The 21,311-nt window shown below is 44.6% G+C and overlaps 1 protein-coding gene across 10 annotated transcripts in view; it reads right to left on the bottom strand.

The window, feature by feature from the left end:
- LOC8035057 (phospholipid-transporting ATPase IA) overlaps positions 1-21,311 on the bottom strand; it is a 132,079-nt gene that overhangs the window by 42,696 nt on the left and 68,072 nt on the right. For all 10 annotated transcript variants that reach the window (XM_040500573.2, XM_040500572.2, XM_042289880.1 and 7 more), the window contains 22 exons: positions 20,412-20,511; positions 19,381-19,479; positions 18,763-18,808; positions 18,089-18,203; positions 16,557-16,626; positions 14,845-14,972; positions 14,313-14,383; positions 13,922-13,962; positions 13,753-13,809; positions 12,565-12,673; positions 11,950-12,080; positions 9,223-9,389; positions 8,691-8,748; positions 7,644-7,755; positions 7,119-7,201; positions 6,986-7,035; positions 3,808-3,877; positions 3,506-3,593; positions 2,819-2,871; positions 1,158-1,244; positions 793-840; positions 515-605 (listed from right to left, as the gene is read on the bottom strand). In XM_040500573.2, the coding sequence (XP_040356507.2) occupies positions 515-605; positions 793-840; positions 1,158-1,244; positions 2,819-2,871; positions 3,506-3,593; positions 3,808-3,877; positions 6,986-7,035; positions 7,119-7,201; positions 7,644-7,755; positions 8,691-8,748; positions 9,223-9,389; positions 11,950-12,080; positions 12,565-12,673; positions 13,753-13,809; positions 13,922-13,962; positions 14,313-14,383; positions 14,845-14,972; positions 16,557-16,626; positions 18,089-18,203; positions 18,763-18,808; positions 19,381-19,479; positions 20,412-20,511 (1,874 nt within the window). The remainder of the gene's footprint in view (positions 1-514; positions 606-792; positions 841-1,157; positions 1,245-2,818; positions 2,872-3,505; positions 3,594-3,807; positions 3,878-6,985; positions 7,036-7,118; positions 7,202-7,643; positions 7,756-8,690; positions 8,749-9,222; positions 9,390-11,949; positions 12,081-12,564; positions 12,674-13,752; positions 13,810-13,921; positions 13,963-14,312; positions 14,384-14,844; positions 14,973-16,556; positions 16,627-18,088; positions 18,204-18,762; positions 18,809-19,380; positions 19,480-20,411; positions 20,512-21,311) is intronic.

Raw genomic sequence — 21,311 nt, 5'->3', positions numbered from 1 at the left:
GGGTCCCACGGAGCGGAATTTTGCCTCCCTCACGGATTTTGGAAAGCGCTCCAGATCTACGAGTGGAATTCACCATTACCTACTTTTTTTGGGGAGGAAGGGACAGGCTAGAAGACGATTGTTTGCACGTTTTTGGAAGCCCTCCCAGGGGAAAAAGTTTGATATAGTCAATGTGGTATTCGTTATAAAATGTACTTTTTACATGCATTTTGATTTAAACTTTCCGTGAGTTCAATAGCGAGAATAATTCGCTGTACGTGGGTTCGTTCTAAACGGGTTTCACTGTAGATCCGCACGAACAGCTCGTCAAAGGTGCTTTAAAAAACAGCTTAAAAATTGCTATATTTTTAAAAAAAGGCATTTTTCAGATGCACAAACCTCCGTAGAACACTCTTGCAAAGCTTCGTTCCAAAGGACGAAAGACTGGCGGCAAAATCGATCGTTTCCCACACGCCTGTTGCTACAAGGAGCGGACGACAAAGTTCAGACGCTGGGAGGCCTGAAAAAAGCTCACCGATGTTGATGGCCGTCTCTTGCTTGTCGCCTGTCAGGACCCAGATCTTGATGTCCGCCTTGAGCAGGTCTGCCACCGTCTCTGGGACGCCCTACCCAACAAGAAGAGAGAAGAAAGAAAAGCCACTTAGAGTGAGCAACGGCCAAGAGATGCAGGGCTTATTTGCTTTAGGCTCCTTACTTCCTCATTTTTATGTGGTAAACAGGGCTAGCAAGGACGCTTTGAAACGCCACATTCCAGGAGAATCGGCTGGAAATTTGCAAACAGACGAGACTTACATCCTGCAACCTGTCTTCAATGGCGGTTGATCCCAGGAGTGACAGATTCTGAAAGAGCGGTAATGAGACAAGCACATCTTTTGGTGTTCCCACTTCAGAAATATTAAACGGTAACTCAGCGGGCACTGAGTATGGTCCAGTCTATTATTAAGCAATTTCGCCGACCTACTCCACCTGCGAAATCACAAGCTGCTTGTGAGGCGCGACATGATGAGCTAACCATACGTTCAACACACGAGGAAAGGCAAATAGTAAGCCAAATTGAAAAGTAGAAAATTGCTTTCTTCACGAACCCTCATATACTTTGAAAATCAACGCATGTGACAATGTCACGTAGCGGGGCATGCCATCATATTCTGGATTACCGTTTCAATGAGCTGCGCCGCATCGTCAATCTTGCGCTCCTTGAACTGGATCGACGTCACGGCCTTATGGTACGAGGCTTTCCACTCCTGCGGTAGGAGGAAGAGTTGTTTGCTTTACCGAGCCACCGGAAAGGCTTACCAATGCAAAAAGGCGAGGTGCAGTCTTAAAACTGCCGCATTTGACGCCGTTCCAAAACACAGAATTACATGCCTGTTCAAACACTCCCGGATAAAAAAATGTGCATATATCTCTCATCAAACAAAATCTTTAAAGTTATGAAAGATGTCTACAACTCTCTGTAATGTTGAATTAGAGTGCAGTTCTTGAGGAGGAGGAAGGGAGGGTACAAAGGGGAGGGTATGCACCTTCTAACCCTCGTACCCTCCCCAACTCCTCTCCTGCTCCCATTCCATTAAAAGAAACTTTTTGCTAAATATCTCGCTAAATCTGGCGAAAATTTTCCCGCTAAATTTTGCAGGAGATTTTTCTGCTAAATTTAGTAAGGAAATTTTTCCGTTAAATTCAGCAGGAAAATTTCCCTGGTAAATTAAGCGTAAAAAATTCCCCCTAAATTTAGCAGTAACATTTCGCCCCTAAATTTAGCAGAAAAATTTCCTTGCTAAATTTAGCAGAAAACTTCCCCACTAAATTTGGCGGGAAAAATGTCTCGCTAAATTTAGCTGAAAAAATTTCCCCACAAAATTTAGCAGGAAAATCTCCCGCTAAATTTAGCGGAAAGATTTCTCACTAAATTAAGCAGGAAAATTTCCCCTCCAACTCTAGCAGGGAAATGCCCCATAACGCAACACATGCGGTTATGCTGACGCCACTCAAGCCGGAAACGGGTGCCTAAGAGCTACACGCTAAAACCAATTGCATACTTCATTCTGCAACATTGTTTGGGGGATTGGTGGCCGAGTGGGCTAGCGCACACCAGCTCGGAACACGTGGAACAAAAGCTTGCGCTGCAGAACCTTCTGGGTTCAATCCCCACCCCTGCCCGTTTCGATCTGGATGAGCATCATACTGGCGTGCTGTCATGTATCACTACTGCGTCATGCACGTTAAAGACCCCAGGCTAGCGGTTGTACTGCACTGGCTAAATTGCTCATCTACAGCGTGTGACTCGTCGCCCGTTGAGGCAGACTAAGTTCTAGGCTGTATAAACATATACACAACCCAATTTATTTATTTTTCTGCAACATTGTTGGTACGCATAGTACCATTAAAATATGCAAAGCCAACTGTTTTAGAACCTAATTCGCATTTTGTTGCAATAGTTGAATTGAATATTTCAAATAATTCTATTTCAGTTCTAGACTGGTACGACCTTTCGAATCCAAACAGAATATGTGCATATATTCAACTCTAGCCCAAAAGGGTAATTGCAGCACACAATTCCTAGATGTGAGGCCAGCCTTTTTGCAATCTTCCTAGTACTGTCATTCCTTTCTGTGATGACCTCGACGTCTTTATGTCAAACCAGCTTTCTTGAACACTAGGCTAGGGAATGCAAGACACAGTTCTTTCTAGCTGAAATTTCATTTATCTCGTTTTACAATTGAGACACTAAAAAACCTTAAAGGAAACATGTTTAAACTCAGTTTGCATGCAAAGCAACAAGCCCAAGAACTCTGTGAAATGAACATGTCCACATTACCTCATAGTAGACCGGAGAAATCTCCGCCTGAGCAAGGCACAGGGTCCTCAGTCCTGAATGTGAAAACAAACAAAAATATACATAGAATGTTACGTTAAAGGTGAAAGGATCCACATGTGATCAAATTACACATGATGCAATACTGTCTGAAAGAATATAAAATCGGCACTTGCAACTTTTTTTTATAAGGTAGGCTAGTACCAAGCACCAAAAGTGACCCTGCCACATATTTACACAAATAGTAACTTACTCAAACTGAAACTGCAGGCACAGTAGCACGCGTGCAATGCAAGAAGGCTCTGCTCAACCACTTCCGCTAACAAAATCAAGCAGCGAAAACTAGTGTGCCAATACGACAGCTTAACGATAGTTTGGATGAACGCCATGTTATTTTAAAATTTACACCTAAGATGTGAAACATAAACTTTGTGAAAGAAGTGTGGGAATGCAATGCTTGTGCCATAACGCACGGCTGCATCTCAGGGAAGCAGGCTCAAGACCACACAAATTAACGGGCAACTCGCAGACCCAAATAATTCCTTCACAAGCCACACAAACTATCCATGAACAAAAAAAATTCCGAAACAATGAGCACTGAAGTGCACAAAACTAGAATCAAAGCTTCCACCAGATAATCTAGAGATTCCTAACTCACATACTAGAAGCACTTGACAGGTTTGGACCCACCTTGAGAGGCAAACTCTTCCAGGTGTTTCAAGTTGATGTCCTTGAAGCTCTGGCTCTCGCTGCCTAGCCTCTCGTAAATCACAGTATCCTGAGGACAATCATGACAGATATTTGGGGAGACTGGCTTTCTAAAATTCACTGTTTTAAATATTAATTCTTAAAGAAACACACAAACAACAAGATATATGCACAAATTGGAGCGTTGCATGGTCGGTCGATGTTGTAGCTCTACTCGAGAGCTAAACTGCTGAACTCTAGCTAGGCCGTTAAATTGGAGTCGTAAAAATGAAGTCGGTACGCACGGCCCCTTTGCAGAACAGCTTTATCTTGCCCTGTGGCGTTCGCACAATGACAGACATCCGTTTGCGAGTGCTGAAAAGAAGGGCGAGAATTATGCTCTTCAAGTTCTCAAATGGTATAGCACAACACAAACGAGCAGTTTCTTGGACCGTATGAAACGACAAAGCACCCACGTACAATGACAATACAATACTAATAGTTTGGGGCGTGCGAATACCGAATAGTAGTTATCAAATCGAATACCGAATCGAATTAAGACAGAAAAGCAGAATATTGAATCGAATATCGAATAATGATTTCATCTGTAGGAATTTTTCAAAGTGTGGTGTGAATGAGAATATTATAGTATATGCAGAGTATGCACCTGGTGCAGAATATGCATCTCGTACAGAACAAAAGCTGAAATTTAGAAAAGCAGCTGCTAATGGTTGTGGGGCACTAAAGATCCAATTTTATGGCGCAAACATAATAATCTATCTACCCTAAGTGTCACAAAAAACCCAAAATTAGTCACGTGTGCCTTTTTTTTTTTTTTTTTGTGTTAAAAGCACGACATAACATTGCGAAATGTCCTTTTCTTTTTACGTTTGTATATTTTAGAAAAGGGGTATTTCAAGATGTCTCGTCTCAATTTTAAGAACAGAAAAGGGCCTCCCGGAATTTTATATTATATAAATAAACAGATAGGTGTTAAAACTGAGTAAGCAGGCTTAAAAAAAAAAACATGCGGTTAGGTGGCGCAAGTCACCACCAAACGGCCGCTATGCATCCATTGCTCCGTTCATCTATCCTGTTTTAGAGAGCCTAGATTTAAAAGTGGGAGCAAACGAAACTAAAACAACGGAGATGGCTTCTGCGCAAATTAGTTCTAAGTGTGCATGTGTTATGTTGTCGCGTGGAAAGAAGGCGAGCAAACAGAGCGACGACACCCGCCCGATCGTGCTTTTTTTTTTTCGTCACCTTCTCGCAGTTTGTATTTCGAACGCGGCTCTCGAACGATTGGAAACCCTCTCAAATCTAGGCACACTATTTTTCGGCGTTCCATTTCGCTCCGAATCAGAATTTGCGGCTTGCGGTTCCAAAACAGCGACGACAACAACTCGGCTGGTTTCATTGGCGTGGTTAACGTGGTTTTCTTTTTGTGACCTTGCGGTCGCCGATTTCTGCGAGTGTGGCCAAGTCTGTTTTACATCGACGCTTCAATTTGAAACGAGGGGCTTTACTGGTGAAAAGAATTAGACATGGCGTGGGATTCTGGCCTCCCAACAATTCCTCTCTGGAAGCAGCGCAAGAAGGATGTTTTACTTGTGATTCAAGGTTAGATTGTGTCAGAATCGTGATTAATTAAACCGGCGTGCTATAAAGTTTGTGGCGTTTGATACTTTTCTTTTTTCTAACCTGTGCGTTAGGTTTTTGTGGAATGGTAGGACCAAGAGGTGTTTCTCGCATGATCTGTCTAACATCACTGCTCTAACATCGGGAGAAAAATCAACTCTTTGTCAGCTCCGCGCCAACCACGCGTCTTTGACTTAATATATAGAATACAGTATTCGAATGACCAAATACTAGGAATTCGATTTGCGGATCGAATTATTCGGGAACTTGCTATTCGATTTGAATTCATATATTCGAGTATGTATTCGCACACCCCCACTAATAGTACTAGCACTTTGACTAGCTTAAGACTGGCTTCACTGCACAGTCACTTTAGTGGATCTCTATACTCACTGTTTGCTACAACTTTCAGAAGGCACATGTGTGGGTGCTGCGAACAAATGTTTCCAAACTTGTAGAGTGCACGATTAAAGCTAGGAGCCAAATTTATAAAGCAAAAACATTGCACGTGTCTTTTATGGCCAAGTGTACCGCTAAGCCTATCCCTAGCAAAACATCAACATCCCCGATTTTCCTCTTAATGTTTAGTTATGACAAATGCCACAGCAGAATTCGGCGCTGTTCTGACTGAAAAGTGTCGTCAATTGGAAAATATGTTAAACTACATTCATTCTAAATATATCTGAAAAAAAAAAAAAAAAAAAGAGATGTTCACTTGCTTTCCTAAAAAAATTACAACGTGCTTAGTAAAGTATTTATGGAGCCGGAAAGGTCGACAGAACGATGAAATAAATAGGACAGCCTAACATTAAAAGCCAATTTACCCCTCTTTTCATGGCAAATCTCGTTATGCATGTTGCTCAGATAACAAAGCCGTTATCGTTATACATTACCGACATACATTAACTTAATGGTTTATAATCCCTTGTTCTATTACCACCTAAATTTCTGCCATTTTGTTTTGGGCATAACCACTTCAATTAATCATGAAAGGGTACAGCTGCTGAAAAAGAAAGCAGTAAGGACCATAGGCATATTCCATTTCAGTCTCATACATCTGACCTATTCAAAAAGTTCAGCATCATCAACATCCACACTTTGTATCACAGACTTAGCCTAAAGATGAATGTCATTAGGAGTACAAACTTTCCTAATAACCCTTGGTAGTCCCTCAAAAAATATTAATATGCAATCTACCTCTCGGACCAAAGGGCTGGGAAGTGGTTATGCAAAGAACTATTGCAAACAAACTCCAAAATACAATATCTCTTATTTACTAAACTTTTACGAATCTAAACATTTGTATTTAACCAAAATGTCAATAAGAGGAATTCAATCATTGCTTTTTATAGATGCTTATGACTACTAGTTGCATTTACTGTTTTTGTTTGATCTATGCAAAATTCGTGTTGCTGACTTTCGTACATTCCTTCTTCTGTACATTTTTATTTCCTGCTGTGCGTCCACCACTGAGCACTGTAGGCGGTCAAGGACACGTCAATCTACTTTGCAGCTATTTGTTCCTTGATCGCTGCTGTCAAATTGTGATAGAAATAAGTCTATTATTATAATTGTTATTGTTGTTATTATTATTATTATTATTATTATTATTATTATTAAGCCATGAAGGATAAGCAGACCCCCGTCATACAAAGACACAATAGCTTTGTTTCATATTTGTGCAGCCTACTTGAATATGCAACTTTTCATAAAATCCGTAAAAAATTATTTTATTTTTTGTTTTCTCCAACATATTACTATGTTTTTGAGTAGAGTCGAAAGCAGCCTAGAAATGAATACGAGGTAAGGTAAAGAAAGAGTGCGTATATAGAGAAGGCTACTGACCTCGTAAATTCGATGACGTTGAGTATCTCGTACTTCTCCTCCACACCAAGCTGCAAAAAGCACGCAGGAAGTGAGACGACGTTGTCTGCCTCCAAACTCTGCATGACAAAGCTCGATTGGCAAAGGGACTCACGACGTTGATGATGACGAAGTGAGGAGTCCTCGTGGTGAAGACGAAGCCGGTGTCGCGTGCCCCTTTCACCAGTGCCCCTTCGTCTTTGGGGCGAGAACGAAACAACAAAAACAAAGCACATTAGTTTCCAGCTTAACATTTTGTTCCATTAACTCGACAACGCAAGGAGCCAACGTGTTCCGGTTGCAAAGTAGAGAGATGCAGCCACGACGCAACGCTGCGGAACAGAGCACGAGGCAAACAATTCAACCCTTTCCCCCACTACCCTAGCAGAGGCAGCGGCAACAAAGAACATATTGTGCATCACTTCGCAACGACGTGGCACGAAGGAACTTCGGGTGCGCATCTTGCGCCCCAATGGTGCAAACGTCATTGTGGATGGCATTTCCGAACAAACGCCTTGCTAAAGCCGGCAGCACTCGCGTGACGCTCTTTCGGCAAGCGAGTGCGCCACGCCAAACTGCCAGGAGTCAACCACACGACGCGCATCAAAAAGATGAGGGGGCCGTCTGCTTTCTCCCTCACCTGGGGACGCGGCCTGGTAGCGGATGGTGCGGTAGTCCACGTCTGTCTCGGGAACCACCGTGTGGCACACTGCCATCAGAGTGAAGAAGTCCCGGACGTACGCCGACGCGGGCTGCACGAAACGGAACACTTAAGTGACACTGTTTCTCAAATCGAGGGCTGCATACCAACTGCGAAAAAAGTCTCCCTCATAAAGACAGACACACTATAGTAGGAATACGGACAAAGCGAAGCAAAGGTTAGGAACGCGAGGTACCGTATTTACTCGAGTAATAGCCGCACTATTTATGAACAAGGCCCTTGCGTCTACTTTCGCAAAGAACACATATACAGCCAATCATTGCATTGCGTAGAAATAACATAGCGAATAACCAGATTGAGAACACGATGCTCCATACAAATGCAATCTTCACAGATGGTATCTTTGCACGAAAACGTTATCTCTGTCCCGCAAACAGCTGGAATCATGCTGTCCATCGCGGTGATTGGCAATCTGCGTGCTCCGCGGAAAAGCGAACCCTCAGGTTTTCTTCATAAACAGTGCGGCTATTACTCGAGTAAATACGGTACTCCCGCGTCGCACGGCAGACAGTGTATTCTAAGAAGCTCCACCTCCGAATAGTGGGATGCTCAATAAGCTTTGGAGGTTGCGTGCTACTGTGCTGCAAGATACCGGAGTTGGTACTCTCGCAGTCTCTCTCCTACAATGCCCTCTTGATGTGACTTGTCAAAACGTAAGGAAAGTTACTAGAGGTTGCGTCGACAGGGAAAGAATGATGCAGGTTTTGTGCGTTTTGTTTTGCGGGCTATCGTGCTTCATACCTAGTAGAATGACTTTTAGCTTTGAGAATGCTTCATACTCAAGTGGGAACTGAATACACGTAGAGTTACGAGAGATGAGCTTCGTTAGAAGACACAAACTGTTTTTGTTTGTTTTGCAACCCTCAGTGCCACGCTGGCAGCTTTGTGGCGCACACAATCGCCCCCGATTCAAAACACTCGGTCGCTACTGCAGAAGCGGCAGAGATGACGGGGGTCGGTACTCACCGCATTCTTCTGGAGAATGTCGTGGATCTCCTTGGGGTCGAGGCCGTCCTCCAAGGAACTGCACAACGAGAGCGAGCCGCAGTGAAGCACGCGTCCAGGGACTGCGCTCGTTCAGACAAAAATATCCGTAGAAATGTCTCGTATACGTGGCGTCTGACTAGGAACAAACCGGTTTACTTCAACCCATTTGTATGGTGCATGCATTCAGTAAAAGTGGGAAAAGGACTATTTATACACATTTATGTTCCCCACTTTCGACTAGAATATACTTTGTTTTTATTTGATCAAACTCTCTCCAACCATCATTTCTACCTACCGTAATTTGTTAGCTGGATTTGAGATGCTCATATCTGATTCGCACTAGATTTCAATGTCTAATGCTCTTTATTAGATTCGAGTAACTAAACTTGGTCGGCAGTTCAAATTTCGACGCACGCGCACTCCTAATGACTTCTTGCAGTCCCGCGAATGGCCACTCAAGGCTGTCGCACCTGCCAGACGCCACTTTCAGGGAGGGCCCTGCCGCACTCACCCATACATGCGGCCGGCAATGCTGCAGCGCTTGAACTCCATGATGTTGCAGGTGAGAGTGCCAGTCTTGTCCGAGAAGATGTACTTGACCTGGCCAAGCTCCTCATTGAGATTAGAAGTCCGTGCCATGGCGGGAGTGTCTGTCTCTTCGTGGTACATCTCCGTGTCCTGAGAGAATGCCATCGTCGTTGCCAACACCGTCGTCGTCATCAGCTTATCTTTTGCACTTACAAACAGACGATCGCCTCGACTATGATGCATCCACATCCTTCTTTCAAGGTGTTTGTCATTCTGGAGCCCTCATCTATACGGCGAGACGGAGCAGGACGGAGGGAACGGGACATTGCCGCTCGCTGCAATTGGCTGTCGATGCGGAGCTAGCCAATCACAGCGGGCGGCGATGTCCAGGTCTCTCCGTCCTGCTTGGTCCCGCCGCATAGATTAGGGCCCCTGTTCTCTTAGGATGCAAGGTCGCGGGACCTACGAGCATCGGATAAACAACAGAATCAGTTTCAAGACCCCTTGGTACAAAGCCTTTGTCCCTGTTTTTTTACAAAATTTCTGCCGCGAGAAGCGGGCAAACGGAACGTGGCGGGCAAGGGAAGAAAGCCGCTTGGGAGCCCCCACACCAACTAAAGTGTCTTCCCTCTACACAAGCCAAGGCCGGGCGACACAACGAGTTTGGATTGTCTCCCAGAAGGGCTAAGAGAAGGAGGCGATGGCCATAGAGGCACCAATAGTCTTCCCTAGGGTCTCCTTTTAGTTGACGGGGAAAATAATCGATCAGTTGGTGCCGGTTGTGGGAGCTTTCGTCCAAAAGTGGCACACGCTCTCTGTTTCCACGAAAGTGCTGCGAAGGTTGAAGCGTGGTAAACCTGTGGGCCGAAAGGGAGGCACAAAGGCAAGTAGGGATAGATGAAAAATCAGATAAACAGCGAAAAGACAACCTTCGAAGAGAAAGGATAATACCCTCTTTCTGTGCAAGCCGAGTGCGGGGCAGGTAAACTGGTGTCCGCACGTTTCCAACCTTACGACCTCACTAGCTTTAGCAGACAACCTTTTGCCAGTTCTAGCCAGGAAAGCACAAATCCTAGCCAGTTCTTTCGAGTCTGCAGCTTGGTTGTGTACGCCCAGCTGGGAAGTTGAGAAAACCCACAAGCATTCGCTCGGGTACGCTACGACGTCCAACGCTCCACTTAGTGCTCCTTTTCGACGGGAAGGCATAGAACAATGAGGAAATGTCACTTCGCGTCATAATGAGTCGTCTATGAACAAAAGCGCCGGGGAACAATACTGTGGCAAGTCCTCGCGACAGTGATGATGTCAACTTTGGGAATGACGATCTCAATACCCAACCTCCTGAAATTAAGACACAAATTCTAGTGCATGATGTAGCCAGAAGAACCTATGGTTTCCAACTCGGCCATCATGCACCAGGCCTCCCCGAAAATGTTGTGTCCCTCACTACTACCTCTCCACCACGGAAAGCCTGACAACATCCATGGTCTCAAATATCATGCTACTCAATATTTTCTTCGAGGTGAACCGGTATATTCATACTTTTCAAAGTGTGGATCACGGCAGGTTAGCCCCATTGAGTGCGCTTTGCGCCGAGCACCGATGCACTGCAGAGCCACACCCACAGTGCTCACAGGCTCTGCAGATATTGCTTCTCTGCAGTGCACAGGTGCTCAGTGAGAAGCGCACTCAACGGGGCTAGTCCACCACGATTATGCAGGCATATAGGTTAATCGGCACTATCTTGCCAACCCATGTTCATGATTTGTGCATGTTCATTTTTTTTTGTCAAGCTTAAAATTGAAGAAAAAATATTTGCATATAGCAAGCAGATGTATAAATACCCTCGATTGGGATAGCTGGGACAAATTTGTCATTCACATGCCACAGTTCATGAATACATATCTATTAGAATTAACCAAGCTTAGAAGTAGACAAGTGCAAGGTTGGGGACAACCTTCACGAGTTCAGCTGATCTTTTGTTTAAGCATGGCGCACAGAATGAAAGGCTCAAAGAAACTGTTCAATATTCGATTGGAAAATATCCGGGCCAAACCATTATTCACTTGGAATCCGCTTCAAGCTCGAAATCTACTATTTGTACACTTCTAGGCTAAACAGATGGTTTCTTTCTCCATTTCCCTACCAAACCTCTAGGGCTCACAAATGTCCAAGTATCCAACTTCTCCTTTTTCCCTGCTATACATCAACCAACATGGCTACTTTACAGGAATGTCCCTGTCAAGATAATGCCCAAATTGGCCACTTTATGGAAACTACCCCTTTGTAGAAATACCCTATATTTGGTCACTTTGATGGAAGCTTACCTGCTAAAATCTTCCCAATGCCTGGCTAGCATATAGAAGGCTCTCCTTTACAAATCTGGCTTATCGTTGGCTTCTTTAGAGGTTTCTAAAACAAAATCTTTCCCAAATTTGGCTTCTTGAATATCAGCTGCCTTCCCCAGAATTTCCCTAACCGGATACTTTATTAGAAGCACCTTGTTATAAATCTTCCCTTAAAATTCGACTTATGCTCTATAGAAGGGAGATTGGTCAAGATCTTTCTCGCATTTGGCTATATGTGCGGGAGCTTATCTTGAACATCCGCCCAAAACCACTCCGAGAAAATCTTGCCGCCGACATCTTTCCCCTTCCCCGGAAGGAATGAAGCGCATTGTGCGTGGCAGCCCCGGTCCCAAGATGCTCACCATGTTGATGAAGCTCGCTTGGATGAAGCGCACCATCTCTAGCGTCACCTGGAGGCTGATGGGGATAAGGTTGTTGTACAGGATGATGAAGGTGAGGAAGTTGAAGCCAAAGTTGCTATTGCTGCTCAGGTCTGCAGAGAGGCAAATACGAAGATCACGTCATTTTATGTGGCCGTCCAGTCGGGACAAGAAACCGGGAGAGGGATAACACGTATAAAAAAATGTGGTCATATGTTCGGGGGAAAGCCACATGTGATGCGTGAGAGGTGACGAGCATTTTATCATTTTAACTAAATGATTCTGTGATTGCCCACTAACTACTATACCAGATGGTGCAAGAATTTGAGCTATGGTACGGCGAGAATTAGAATACATTTTAAGGAAGAATTGCTATCGCACCAAACACCTTGTCCCACTCATCAATTGATATGTATTAATGAATTAATCGCAAGCGATAAATAGGTGGCGTACTGATTGATCGATCAACATAAGCTAATGCACTGACCTGCCAATCACTAATTATCCATAGATACGGTTAACCGATTTATTAATTGGTGGTTTTCGAATACATACTAGCCATAAATGGCTATCAAATAAATGGGCTGTGAGGTGTACCGTCTAGTCCCAGGTACCAGTCGGTGGCAGCATGCTGCGACGTCCAGAGCTCGCTGGCCACAGAGCTGATCAAAGCCAGGACAATGAGCAGCAGAAACAACATGATGATCTGCAAATAACGAGACTCCATTAAACTAAATGGTCACGACGCTCGCTTTCTTTGCCTCGACGCAAATAAAAGAAGCTTTCGTTCTGAAGTTTCTCGAAAAATGCTCGTCACTTTCTATACAGTGAACTCCTAATAATTTAAAAAAAACGTATTCCGGTTAATTGAAACGAAATAAAAAGTTTTGGTTGTCCCGCCATGTTTTAATGCCTCTATAAGCTGCTTCATTCAAACAGCATTTTTGCTTCATTCATACTATTTGTTCATCGCGGCGGGATAGCCCCGTTGAGTGAGCTTCTCACCGAGCACCTGTGCACGGCGGGAAAGCAATACCCACAAAGCTCGCGATAATTGCTTTTCCGCAGTGCGCGGGTGCTCGGTGAGAAGCACACTCGACGGGACAAACCCACCGCGATTATGCAAGCAGAACTGTTCCGACAATCAACTTTCATTATTCGTGCTTGCTTTTTTAAATTTTTGTGAGGAGGTTAAATTCCAGATTAAAGGACATTTGCATGTAGCGAGCAGATTTATAAATACTATTGATTAGGATAGCTGGGCTTCACTTCAGGTTTAATTTCATGTCAGATCTGTCATTTACATGCCACCCCAATGTAGGCACTGGGCTTTCCGAGGCCACGGCTCATAGATACAGTTATAGTAAAACTAATTCAGCTTAGAAGTAGACAAGTGGAAGGTTGGAAACAAAATTCACAAACTTAGCTCAGTTTTCATTTAAGCATGGTACAACGGTAGTAAAAGGTTCGGAAAAACTATCTGACATTCAATCAGAAAATATTCGGCCAAAAGCACTATTTGCTTCAAACTTCACCAATATTTTATGTGAGTGCCTGCTTGTGAATAGGCCAGTGTAGAGGAAAGTGTAAAAAATCTCCTTGGAATGTATAGCTATTCCTATAGCAAATTGCTACTTTTGCCTTACATCATAATTAGATGAATTTCTGATAATTCAAACTTCTAATATTTCAAAGTAAAGTCCGGGGCTTCCTGGAGTTTGAATTAATCAGTCGACTGTATTATTGAGAAAACGAAGGGTCCACAAACGTCGGCGAGAAGCCCACCTGCGTGTTGGTGACCTTGTCCACCGTGGAACGCTTGAGGGGTGCGGCCGTCGAATTCTGCGGGAGAGAGAAACACACGGTCGGCACGAGAGCAGCAAACGAAACATGCAGTTGTCACGTGCTACGGATGTGTAGTTCCGCTCAATAGAGCCAACAAAAAAAAACTCACCATCATGAGTTTCGTTTCGTGGCCAGTGTAGATGACAAAGCCTGCAAAAGGGCCAGGAAAACTTCCCTAAGCAACTCGCAACTGGCGACAATCATACGACAATAGTGGTACGCAACGAAGGTCCCTGACACGAAATACCAAATAAGCCCTGCAGCGGTTTGACCTTGCTGCTGCCTGTAGGGAGGTACGGCACTTGGAATCCAGTTCAATAGACAAGTGTTTATTACCTCTCCAGTTCCCGGCGGCGACTGCCGCTGGGCAGAGTTCGCTTGACTCTTATAGCGAGGCCCCCTTCCCGCTTGGGCGCGCGAGCGCCCCCACAGCCCCCACCCAGAACGGAAAAGGACCCTTGTTCTACTGAAGAGGGCGTGAGAAGCGAGCGCAGACTCACCAAACACCCAAGTCGTGTTCTTCAACATGGCCCCGCGAAGGAGTATCTGGTCAGGACTCAGTGGAAGGGTCCTGGCACGCCCGGAAAAAGGACAAAGAAAACAAAGTATATCAGACGTGGCGGAACCCTTCCGGTCTTGGAGGAAGTCGGACAAGGGAAAAAAAGCTCTCGTTTCCTAGTGCCAAAACCAAAGCACTCCAATTGTCAAGAAAATGTGAGACCGACCAAGATGGGATGTTGACAGACACAACCGCCTCAAACTAAGCCGCAGCGTCTGCTTTGCGCAATTGCTCCTCGAGGTGCGTCGAAAGAAACAAACGGCGAAAGCCCTATCACTCGGCCATTTTGCCGAGCCTTCGCCGTACGGCAGGGATTCTTTAAAGTTTCTCTGATCTCGAAAAATGAACATCTGGTTTGACGAACGAATGCCTCCCCCATCTTGGTATCGTCTCAATGCGGAGTGCAGAATGTTGCTGCCTTCGTCAACGGTGAGGCACGCGCCGGCAACCCGTGCACATGTTTGTCTGCTCACTTCAGGTTGTTCACTCTGATGTTTCCGGTGAACTCGTAGAGGTGCCGGTTGGGCAGTTCACACTCCACATAGCCGCTCATGGTCCTCAGGTCCTTGGTGGTTAGCATCTCCGCAGTCTGGGGCAAACCCTGCATGGACACGGCAAAAACAAATGCTTGGTTCACTCTACAAATAAGGTTGGGATACACAGAATCTGTTTCCACAGCATTCTTCAGGGTTTGTGGCAGACTTTGTGGCTGTTTTTATTTTTCTTTAGTCATAGCATGTAATTTCATAGCAAACTTTGTTCCGTCCTATGCAATGGTGGGCACGTCTCTGTCTGACAACTGTTTGAACGCGAACGCCAAAAAGCGGTAGTGTTAAATGCAGAAAGCATTCAAAAAGTTGGCAGAGAACACCGTGGTAGAGGCAAAGCCAGCTGCCGGCTAGCTTTGCGTCCACCCACTAATTCGCGCAACGGTAGAATGTCGAGCGCACAATGGTGGGGTCGTGGGTTCAATTACTGTCGGGGTGTGTTTCGAATTTAGTTTTTCTTCTCAATTTATTGCTCTTTTGTCAAGTTGCTTCCGAAGTGTGCGTTTCACATTTTTTAACGGTTTCTGCGGCATTACGTTACAGCTTCCTTGGGGATCTGTATTAGAGCAGGTTGATTACCGGCAGAGAGCAAAGACAATTCGGCCCTTTCCTGCACAAGCGCGGCAAGGGTGCTGGTGGCGTAAAATGTGGAGCACAAGTTCGTCTGCTTCTGCGATGATGTCAGAACGCCAAGTTCTTATAGGTTGATTGAAAAAAACAGTTGGCAGACTGCGAGGCATCTAGCGTAAGGTCGACCTGCTATCCTTTCAATCAAAGCCATTTAGAGCTCGGCGTTGTTCTGACGTCACCACAACTCCTGCGCAAGAAGCAGGAGACTTGCTCTCCGCATTAACTGCACATCGCTTTGCAGTCACGTTGTGTGAATTACCATTGAAGCACAATTCGTGTTTCAATGGTGCAAATGTCGCCTTGTCTAGCATCTCTAAAAGAAAGCCCTGCTAAAGCCAGCACCCTGGCAGGAGAAAAATGCAGAGTTTGCGTCTCTTGCGACCACATGCCCCAGATTTGACACCCGCTATTTCGCACCTCCCCATTTCCCCCAAGGCACGAGCTCCTCTTTCCCCTCGTGGCACATTCCTAGACTGCTTGGGTAGGAGTGGGTGTCCAAATCATCGGCGTGACTTGTGAAGGGATGTGCGACAAAAAGCGTTTGCTCGTGTGTGCGCATGGAAGTGTTTCTGCAGAGAAAGACGGCAGCCGAAAGCCGTTTGGCCTCCTGGAAGGTGTGCTTCTTCCGGGAATGGAGCGCGTGGTCCAATCAATAAACTTTCAGCTGCGTTTCGGACCCCCTGCACGCTTCTCACAGTTTCTACATGTCACTCAATCTCCAATTTTTTTTTCGTGACGGGCCATTTGCATTTATTGTTTCTTTCTTCGTGGTTGGGTCCGTTTTTATCCGGAAATTGCACCCCGAACAGTTCACAACAGTATTCTGGTTTCAAGTCCGCCACGAAAGGAAGGAAATAGGGAGGGAGGGAGGAAGAGGAGGAGGAGGAGGGGGAGGAGGGGGATGGGGTGCAAGAGGCACACGTCTGCTCGAAGCCAGGACAGGCAACAGCACGGCTACTGATCAATTGGTCGTTTGCATAATGCTACAAAGCGAGTGTGGGGCCCACCTGCCGTATTTTGAGGTTGGTTTCTCCATCGAGGTTGGCAGTCTCAATGTAGCACATTCCCTGAGGCTCACTGGAAACAGATGTAAACAAAGAGGACCTGGCATCTCAGCAGGTCAGGACACCCAAAACAGAATCATAGACCAGTGGTTCTCTAATGGGGGTCCGCGGACCCTTTGGGGTCTGCAAAAACACTCAAGCTATCCACGAAGCCCTGCCTCATCAGTCAAGCTCGGCAATAAAAGTTGTAATTTTTCAGATTGAGAAGAAATGCTTCAATTTTCGGGTGAGCTCTCTCGTCTGTATGTGATTGAGAGACGTCTTCTTTACACTAGCCCTTAGTTATATCCAAATGTTAAATCATTATCATAATTAAACTGTACCTTTCCCTTCCCCTCACCACAAACGTGGTCCTCCATCCTCTGTGCCAATCGACAAGGGGTCTGCGAAACATCAACGGATGAGAACCACTGTCACAGACAATCCAGCAGCACACAGTTGCAAGCATCGAGCGGAAGAAAAACAAAAAGACGGAGCAAACAGACGTCCCAATTGATGTCCAACGGCCTAAACCTAGCGATGTGCCGACAGCCGAGATTGTGCACCGAGAAACAGCAGGCTGTGGGGTAATTTAAGGGCAGGGACACCTTACACATTATATGTGCACAGCTTAGTACATTGGCAAAGATAAAAACGTGATTTGCTTTTTCTCGGACGACACCCCGTAGTTCGAACTGAAGCCGACAGTCACCTTCCTTTGTTGGCTTGGGTTTTAATCCAGCCCACTAATAAAAAAATGCGAACCATTTTGGTCGTGCCAGGCCAAATCCTTGCTACCAGAATACTGTGCACGACATTGTTGTTGCGGGCTCGATATTTCACGAATTTGGCGGAGTGTGGGTTTCGGGAACATTTTGAGGGCACCAACTTTTGCGATTTGGAGCGAAACTTTACGCACGCATCTTGCAAAAAGACTAGCTTTTTGCAATATTTTCTGGATCAAAAATTAGGTCCTTGCAAAGTCAGCAAAATGGAGAGTTGGGCTAGTTGGTTGATTACGCAGCCATAAGACGGGAACAGATGAAAAGCAACGACAACCCAAGGCGCATTGAGTCGTCATCTTTAATCTGTCCCTGTCTTTTGGTGCTTGTAATGTGTACAATTAAGGAATGCAAAAAAATATTTTGTACTTGGAGTGAGCGAAAGTTGCTGAACTTGGGTCAATGTGTCGCCCACCAAATTAGCGAATTGCTTACGCTACTCTTTTTTGCGACGCTTTTTTATACCATGGAAAGTGCCTAGTCCTTTCCTATTACCAGGGTTGTTTCCTCCGCATTTATTTTGCATCGAATTCGGGGGTGTTTTTATGGGTGTTCATTTTTTCATACAGATTCAGCGTTTTTCTATGTCTATTTTCCATGCCGGATAAAAGGTGAGCATTTATCGGGGCTCACTTTAAAGAATTAGACACAGGAGTGGGATTCTCCAACTTGCGGGGAAACGCGAACCGAGTCCTTGCAAAATGCCCCGCTCACCTGGAAGCCAGGAGGATGAGGTCTGCGGGGAAGAACTGCCCACTGGTGATCTTCACGAAGTCTCCCACGGTCACCTGCGTCCACTTGACGCCCTTCCACTCCCCGTCCCGCAACGCTGGAAGGGGACAAACAAACGCCAAAGTTCTCTTTTCATAACGTTCTTCCCACGGGAAAGATTGTTGGGGATTATGGGATAGACACATCCCCCGAAGACTGTTCTGTTCTGAGCCAACGAATTTCCGGAAGGCGCTCATGAAGCATCCAACGAATGAAAAGGTGCCTTATTAACAAGTATGATCACTCTCTTATTATTAGTACCAAAGTAAAAACTGATCCAGAAGTATAAAGATCTGAATCACTTAAAACAGATATATAGGTGCTTATAAAAAAATCTTCCAGTTAATTTTTTAATGTCTGGATAACTTTGGAAAGGCAATCAGTACAAGAGCCAAGATGAGGTAAAAGCTGCCTTCCAAGATCTCATAGACTCTAGAAGTTCCGACATCTGCTGAAAGGGGACTTTTTTCATTATGTTGGTGAAGATGTAGTTTATTTAGAATAAATATAATGACTCATAAACCAGATACGAAAAGTGACAGATCTGTATCGAATCATGTTAAAGCTTTCCGCACAATCGAGTAATTGCAGTTGCTCGATGCTTACTTACAACTTACCTAAAACTACGCTCTTGTTAACGGCATCATCAGCTAAGTGTCGTTTCTGAAACAGAGAGACATTCGACCTTGCTTTAGCAACAAAATAAAAATGATACGTATGAAGAACTATTTGTTTCATCTTATAAAAGACAATGCTTTTACAGATTTGACTTATTGTCAAAATACATTGAGCAAGCCTCCCCCCAAATTTGAAACATAATTGCGACGAGACTTGAGGAAAAACTTGAATGCCCATTTATGACAGAGGCCTCCATTTCTGGGTATAAAGATTTCTCCAAATTTAATGCTATAAATCCCAGCTCAAATCACCGTTTACATACTGCGGCACAACGAGCCAACTCAAACATTATTTAGGATCAAATTAAAAAAGCATAAAACGAGAATAGGTCGTAATTGCGCCGTTTAAAACAACGAACAGAACGTCCCGTTGCTTCTCAACAAACAAGTCCGCCTTGTCTTTATGGCATCCGTATTTCCGTGTCAAATTGCTAAAAAACATGGTCACATGTTTTTATCTGCATTTTTCTATTTTAAAACAATTGTTTGTCTTTTGAATTAGTGGATCTAGTTATCTCCTCACAGAACAGTGGAAAGGTTTCAGAAAATAAAACTCACAAAGTCTTCCACGATTTCTTTGAGTGCAGACACGAGGAGGATGAACACAAGCGGAACTGCCGTCGTGTAGCGTCCCGTCGGAGAAACATTGGGTATTTGCTGGCGGGGAAACCATAAAACAACACAGTGACATTAAATTATGCAAGCAACAGCAGAAGCATCAGACTATACCTTAAAATAAACTATAGGTTGGCAACACCACCACGCGTAGCACCACACAATAGCGTTTGTCGTAAAGTCTAGTTGGTTGTGCTGAGTGTTTCAAAAAGCGTTGGGCATTGCTGCTCTACTCTATATAATAGCAACAAAAAAGTTTACGAAAACCTAAAAGTTTAAATGAGCTTAATTAAACTTAGTCCTCAAACAATTATAATACAGCCATACGATTGCAGAAAAACTTCCAAAATTGCAAAAAATACAAAATTACAATGCAAAAAAAAAGGCTGAGCAACTTAGAAATAATGTGGGAAACTCTCCAAAAATGTACTAGAAAAACAAACATACAAAAATTCAAAGAAAATAATTTATATCTTTTGATGACCAGAGAACTTAACAAAAATTACCCAAAAAACTGCGCAGAAATAAACCCGTGTTAGATACATATTAAAAAAATTAAAACGGTACAAAAACGATAAAAAGGTTGTGGAAAGTGGAGTAGCCATTATAGTGGTCCCTTTCTATAGGCTGTCTATTGGTGACTATGGCTAGCTTGGCAATAGGGACCCCGACTCCCAAGACAAGACAAGTGGTTGCTCGACTTCTTTCGTGCAGGATGAAAACAAAATAAAACCGCAAGTAAAGGAGGCAAACAAAGGAACCATTTTGATAGGCCTCCTTAAAATGCCAACAGTGATGAGAGTTGTTCTTGCATACCAGACCCTGCCCTAGTCGCCACGAAGCTTGAAAAGAATGCAGTTATCCGGCTATGTCACGTGTCGGGCAGCGTACAGCTGGCTCGTTCCACCTGCCGCGTCACTAGACACAAAATTGCAGCCCCGAATCTTAGTCGCAGACTTGAGATACATACTCACCTGTAGCAGCGCGATGAAGAGAAAGAACACGTTGGCGTACCGCCGAAACTGCTCAAACAGGAACTTGGGGAGGAAGGAGATGAAGTTGTATTTTGCAGTTCTGCAAACAAAGAAGTAACGAGTACATGTAAACATCTGACAATTATTAGGGTGTTGGGAGAAGAGGGGTGGAGGGGGCGACTGATGCAACCCTTGGCGTTCCCGGCACCATCTCCGCCGCGCAGGGGCGATTTTGTTCGCAAGGATTGTGCAGTTCCGTCGCATACTGCCACGCACAAGCCTGTCAAACGCGACAGTCTGGGAAGCTGTGCCTTTTCAAAATCGGCATTGCCTCGTCTGGCGGAGACAAAATGTAGAGGTGGGCCGGACGTGTAGGAATGGGCCAAAGGCAGACTGGCTGGTGGCAAAACCGCCACCGCCCACCGCCGCCCACTGTGAAAAGCAAATGTCAACTACTGAAATATACTAAACTTAATAGGCATTAGCTTTTCCAGACGAGGAGCTATCTACGAACATCATCCCTTGAGCGTGTTTTGAAAGAAAGGGGGCATGATCTACCTCATTTGATCGATATACCTGAAATTATTTTAATTCGCAAAGACATGTTGGCAAGAGTAAGCCGGGTGTCCCATTGAATAATGTACGCCGAGAATGTGCCTCAAAACGCCTGCTTACACTTTACTGCATTCTGCCTTTCTAAAAAAAATTGTATTGGGGTTGTAACCTGAATACCCCACATTTCCTTCGCCATTGTGGGCACTACTTAAATAAACGCATAAATTTAGTTTTGTTGAGTGGATAGGGCAATCTGGAGCCGTGAGAAACATTAAGTCTCGTCTTCCTCAGATCGGAAATAAAGAAATGGAGGCATCTGTACCGACGTCGGCTAAACCTTTTTGC

The sequence above is a fragment of the Ixodes scapularis genome, unplaced genomic scaffold (assembly GCF_016920785.2).
Source record: "Ixodes scapularis isolate PalLabHiFi unplaced genomic scaffold, ASM1692078v2 PGA_scaffold13__105_contigs__length_92229423, whole genome shotgun sequence".
In the NCBI taxonomy this organism is placed as follows: domain Eukaryota; kingdom Metazoa; phylum Arthropoda; class Arachnida; order Ixodida; family Ixodidae; genus Ixodes; species Ixodes scapularis.
This window is presented reverse-complemented; position numbering and strand designations above follow the sequence as displayed.